Genomic DNA, 4,755 nt, shown 5'->3' on the forward strand with positions numbered 1-4,755 from the left:
GCAATTTTTGTGCAAATCCAAGATAATTCAAAGTCAGTTGATCGTTAGCTAGCCGTGTGGATTGTTGCTGAGGAGACTCAAGGTAAACCTGCTGCTGCGTTCGTAGGCTTCGGAGTCATCTTCCTGTTTTTGTATTGTACTATTTATCCTTATTTCAAAACAATTGTATTAAAGAGTTTCTAGCAATACTCTGTAGAGCTTATGACTTATACTGCTAGTTTTGGGACCATGAACTTGGTCTTCTAATGATTGGTTAGTTTGTCTCATCAATTGGGATAAGAATACCAGTAAAGTTGTTCCACAGTGCACAGAATAGAGTAATATACCATGTAGGTTATTAAGCTACTAATTACCATAACGTAACTCTTCCTATTTAATTAACCACATTCAATTTTGTACTAATGGTGTTTCCATTTTGGACAAGTGATTAATTACATTCATTAACAATCCCCAACCATGTACTGTTACTTTACCACTACTCTATAGTATTTAAACTCGTCCTAAACATCTCAAATTATTCATCCTATTGTTTAGGTCTTCTCTGAGGTTATTTCAGTGCAAAACACACATACGAGAAGAGCCAAAGTAAGAAGCCATTCTCATCTTAATTTGTTGTTTATGTTGCTTATATTACTGCTAAAAATGAAATATAATTACGTTTAATCTTTCTACTTTCTGTAGTAACTATAGTGTTTATACAGTCAACTTTTACTACTTGACAATATAGAATGGGCACATCATCAAATAGTGTTTAAACATTTGATTTTTATTTGGATTACATAAGTTGAGTTTAAACGAAAAAATATGATTTGTATAGCTGACTCCAATTTATTGCGCATCATCGCTAACTGCAATATGATGAAATTGTGATTTTGCCATAGGAAAACTGATTTTATTTATTTTTAAAAAAAATTCTTGCGCTTCCTTCCCACATTTTGAATAGTAATAACTAACCTGTGTTATTTATGGTGCAGTGGCAAGTGCAAAGATGAGTAGCAGGTTGGTTCTTTTATGTATTGTCTGTGTTTTTGTGCAAACAACATTTGCGAGGAAGCTTCTACAATTTCCATCCGGAAACATCCTCGGCTTTGGCGGAATTGACCAAATTATCGGAAATGTTGCCGGCGGCGGCGGTGGAGGAGGCGGCGGAGGAGGAGGAGGTTCAGATGGTGGAAACGGTTGGGGAATTGGAGGTGGAGGTGGCTTTTTTAGTGGACCAGGCAGTGCTGGCGGCGGCGGCGGTGGCGGCGGCGGTGGCGGAGGAGGAGGTGTGAATGGTGGATCTGGTAAGGGGTTTGGAATTGGCGGGGGTAGTGGATCAGGTAGCAATGGAGGTGGTGGTGGCGGTGGCGGAGGAGGAGGAGGAGGCGGCGGCGGTGAAGACGGTGGAAATGGTTTTGGTGGCGGAGCTGGTCAAGGCTATGGAGTGGGAGTAGTGGCGACTCTTGATCCTACTATTGAAAATTGAATAAGGCCTTTTTTTGGTGATCACAATTTTCACCGGATTTTGCTCAAATATAGGTTTAGAATAAATAAAAAAAAAAAAAGAGGGAAATTGTTGCAACCCATATTCTCTAATGAACTTTTTTTCACTGAATAATGTTATATAGTTATTCCTGATTTTATCGATTTTGAGTTTGAGAATTGTCTTTGAAATTATGTTTATTGATATAATTTCAATTGCTCCACTCCAGTTTTGGTTCTTGTTATACTGCATTATTCCAGCTTTAATCCTCGTATTATTCAACTGACCACATTTAACTTAATGTGTAGTTTGTATACCTAAAGCTAATTTACCATAAAATTTTATTTTCCCATTACTGAAATGCCGCATTACTTTCCGTCCTCCTTAATGATTTTGAAATTGTTAAAGAATAAAATCTAAAATTTAATTAAGAAATTGCATTTTCAAAATTCAACTCTGATTGCTGACAAAAGGATTAAAAAAAATTGGATTATATTAGATACGCTTTTAAATACAAATTTTAAAACTTCTTCGTCTTCCTATTCTGTCAACTTGATCATTATTACCGCATTCCTCCGATGTGTGGTACACTTTGCTTCCTGCTGGGCATCAATTAAAAGTTAATCCATTCGATCTATTTGTTTTGTTGCTTTAGTTTTAAATTTTAGAATTTTTTAATTCATTGCTTTTCAAACACCAAAAAATGGAATTCTCGTGGTCATTTTCATCTCGGAAGTAGCGACAAATGTTTACACCCTGGGATGTGGCCATTACTTCGACCTAGCATGAACGCGAAATACTTCATGTACTAAATTATTCTTTTAGAATGTACTAAGTGGAATAATATAAGGATTAAAATTACAATATCACGAGGATCAAAAGTGTTATTTGAATAATTTAGATACTACTCTGTTTTTAGCGGGTTCCAAAACTTTTTTCTTTGATGTGCTTTTTAAATTTCTTTTTAATTATATAGGTAGTGGGAAATAAGAAGGGAATTATAAGATGAGGAACTAAATCGGGAATCAAACCCCTACTAACAAGGTGTAACATTCAAATAACCACGCAACGGAACGCCTATTAAGATTTTCTTTTAGGATGTAAAAATTTTGTACTATGCTATCCACTTTTGTAGTTTATTTAAGAAAGAATTACAAGAAAATATACACGACTTCACATCATAAAAAAAATAGCTCATGTTTTTAAAGTTTACTCAGTCTAGCCCATATAATAATACATGAAAGCATTAGCAAATTCAAAATATGTGTTCTTATAACCATTGCTTCTAAAAGCTATAGAGTTAAATCTCACAACTTTTGCTTTCACTCTCTCTTCTTCTTACATCTTCTACATATGCTTTAAGGGGCCGTGTATTTTCTGCTTCTCCCATGTTTGCAATGTCAGAAAATTAAAGAGTAGAAGTCCACCATTGAAGGTCATTCAAAGCTTTGCTTTCGAAAATAGGATTTTTTTAGTTTGTTAGTTGTTTGGATTAGGCGTTGTTCCAATTGATTGAAAATATCAAAAGGAGTTCAAATTTTAAATTTGAAGTAATTTGGAGTAGATTTGAGCAAGATTTGAGTTAAATTTCAGAGAAAACACAAGGTAGAAGACGAAGTCTGTTTTTTGTATAATTTTGTATAATAATGTATATGAGTGTATAAACACATCTTATACACTATTATACACTTGTATACAAGCGTCTGTAGACGAACTTCTTCCACGATTTTCAGTTACAATTCTTGTTCAAAACCAGTCCAAATCTCCATTAAATGACTTCAAATTTTATATACAACCTCCTTATACTATTTCTAACAAGTCTAAATAACACTCACTCTAAATTTCTTACAAAATCAAATTCGAAATTTATAGCCACATATTTTAGCTTGTTAAAAATCTAATTTTCACCACCCAAATAGATTTGGTTTGTTGAACTAATATTTGAGTCGCAGTTACTGATTTAAAAATTAACTTAAAAGCTTGAGCAATCTTTTTTAAAAATTAAATAGTAATTTCGAGAATCCATTGGAGTTGAATATTGGATATTAGCTTATTATTTTGGGCTAGTTAATTGTAAATTAAAATATAAGCTATAAGGTTGAAAAGTAGGTAGTCTAGTTGTTCTTATGTGAAATTTTCCCTTTATTTAACTGTACTCTGCATTTCCACTTTTGGATTGGATGTACTTTCAAAATTGTGAATTAAATCTTGAATTATAACGTTACATGCATGTTTAATTAATAATTCATTACATATGTTAAATTGTGAAGATAATTTTGAGAGTTGCAGAGGTATATTTGAATGCAAACTGATTAAGATGGTGTTTTGATTGTTAATTGTCATACAATTCCGCCTGCAAAGAAGAGTGATTAGGTAGCTAATAACCATAACGTAACTGTTCCTATTAAATTAATCACATTCAAATCTACACTTAGTTCTGGTGTTTCCGTTTTGTAGAAGTGATTAATTACATTCATTAATAATCCCCAGCCATGTATTGTCTACAGTATTTAAACTCGTCCTAAGCATCTCAAATTATTCATCCAATTGTTTAGCTCTTCTCTGAGGTAATTTCAGTCCAAAACACATATACGAGAAGAGCCAAAGTAAGAAGCCATTCTCATCTTAATTTGTTGTTAATGTTGATTATATTACTGCTAAATATGCAACATAATTACATTTGTCTTTCTATTTTTTGTGGTAATAATAGTGTTTAGACAGTTAATATTTTTTACTAATTAAGCTGTGCTACTTTATGGTATAGTGTTAACAGCAAGTGCAAAGATGGGTAGCAGATTGGTTCTGTTGTTTGTTGCGTGAGTTTTTGTGCAAACAGCATTTGCAAGGAAGCTCCTGCAATTTCCATCTGGAAGCATCCCCGGCTTTGACAGAATTGACCAAATTATCGGAAATGTTGCCGGTGGCGGCGGTGGAGGCGGAGGTGGAGGAGGTTCATATGGTGGATGGGGAATAGGAGGTGGAGCTGACTATTTTACTGGATCAGGCAGTGGTGGCGGTGGCGGAGGAGGAGGTCATGAGAATGGTGGATTTGGTTGTTGAAAATGGCAAACTTACACACCGGGGGGAGACTTAATTTGGGAAGAATTTCTTCCTATAAAAGAAGGCCTAATGTTTAGGATTTAAATACACCTTTCATTTGCCTTCTTATCTTCTTAAGACATTTGTATCTTCTCTCTTTAGTATTATTTCACTTGTATTTTTGGAGTGGAATAAAATATTGGTTATGTCCGAGTAAGTAGGCAAAATTGGCCGAACCTCGTAAATTCTGG

At 34.3% G+C, this 4,755-nt stretch overlaps 1 protein-coding gene across 1 annotated transcript; it reads left to right on the forward strand.

Annotated features, from left to right (window-relative positions):
• Positions 1-530: 530 nt before the first annotated feature.
• On the forward strand, positions 531-1,629 carry LOC142164940 (uncharacterized). Its single transcript, XM_075223619.1, has 2 exons — positions 531-585; positions 975-1,629. Coding segments are annotated over exons 1-2 (495 nt in total). The 5' UTR covers positions 531-584; the 3' UTR covers positions 1,469-1,629.
• The last annotated feature ends 3,126 nt before the right edge of the window (positions 1,630-4,755 follow it).

Source organism: Nicotiana tabacum, chromosome 10, assembly GCF_000715075.1.
Source record: "Nicotiana tabacum cultivar K326 chromosome 10, ASM71507v2, whole genome shotgun sequence".
NCBI classification, from domain to species: Eukaryota; Viridiplantae; Streptophyta; class Magnoliopsida; order Solanales; family Solanaceae; genus Nicotiana; species Nicotiana tabacum.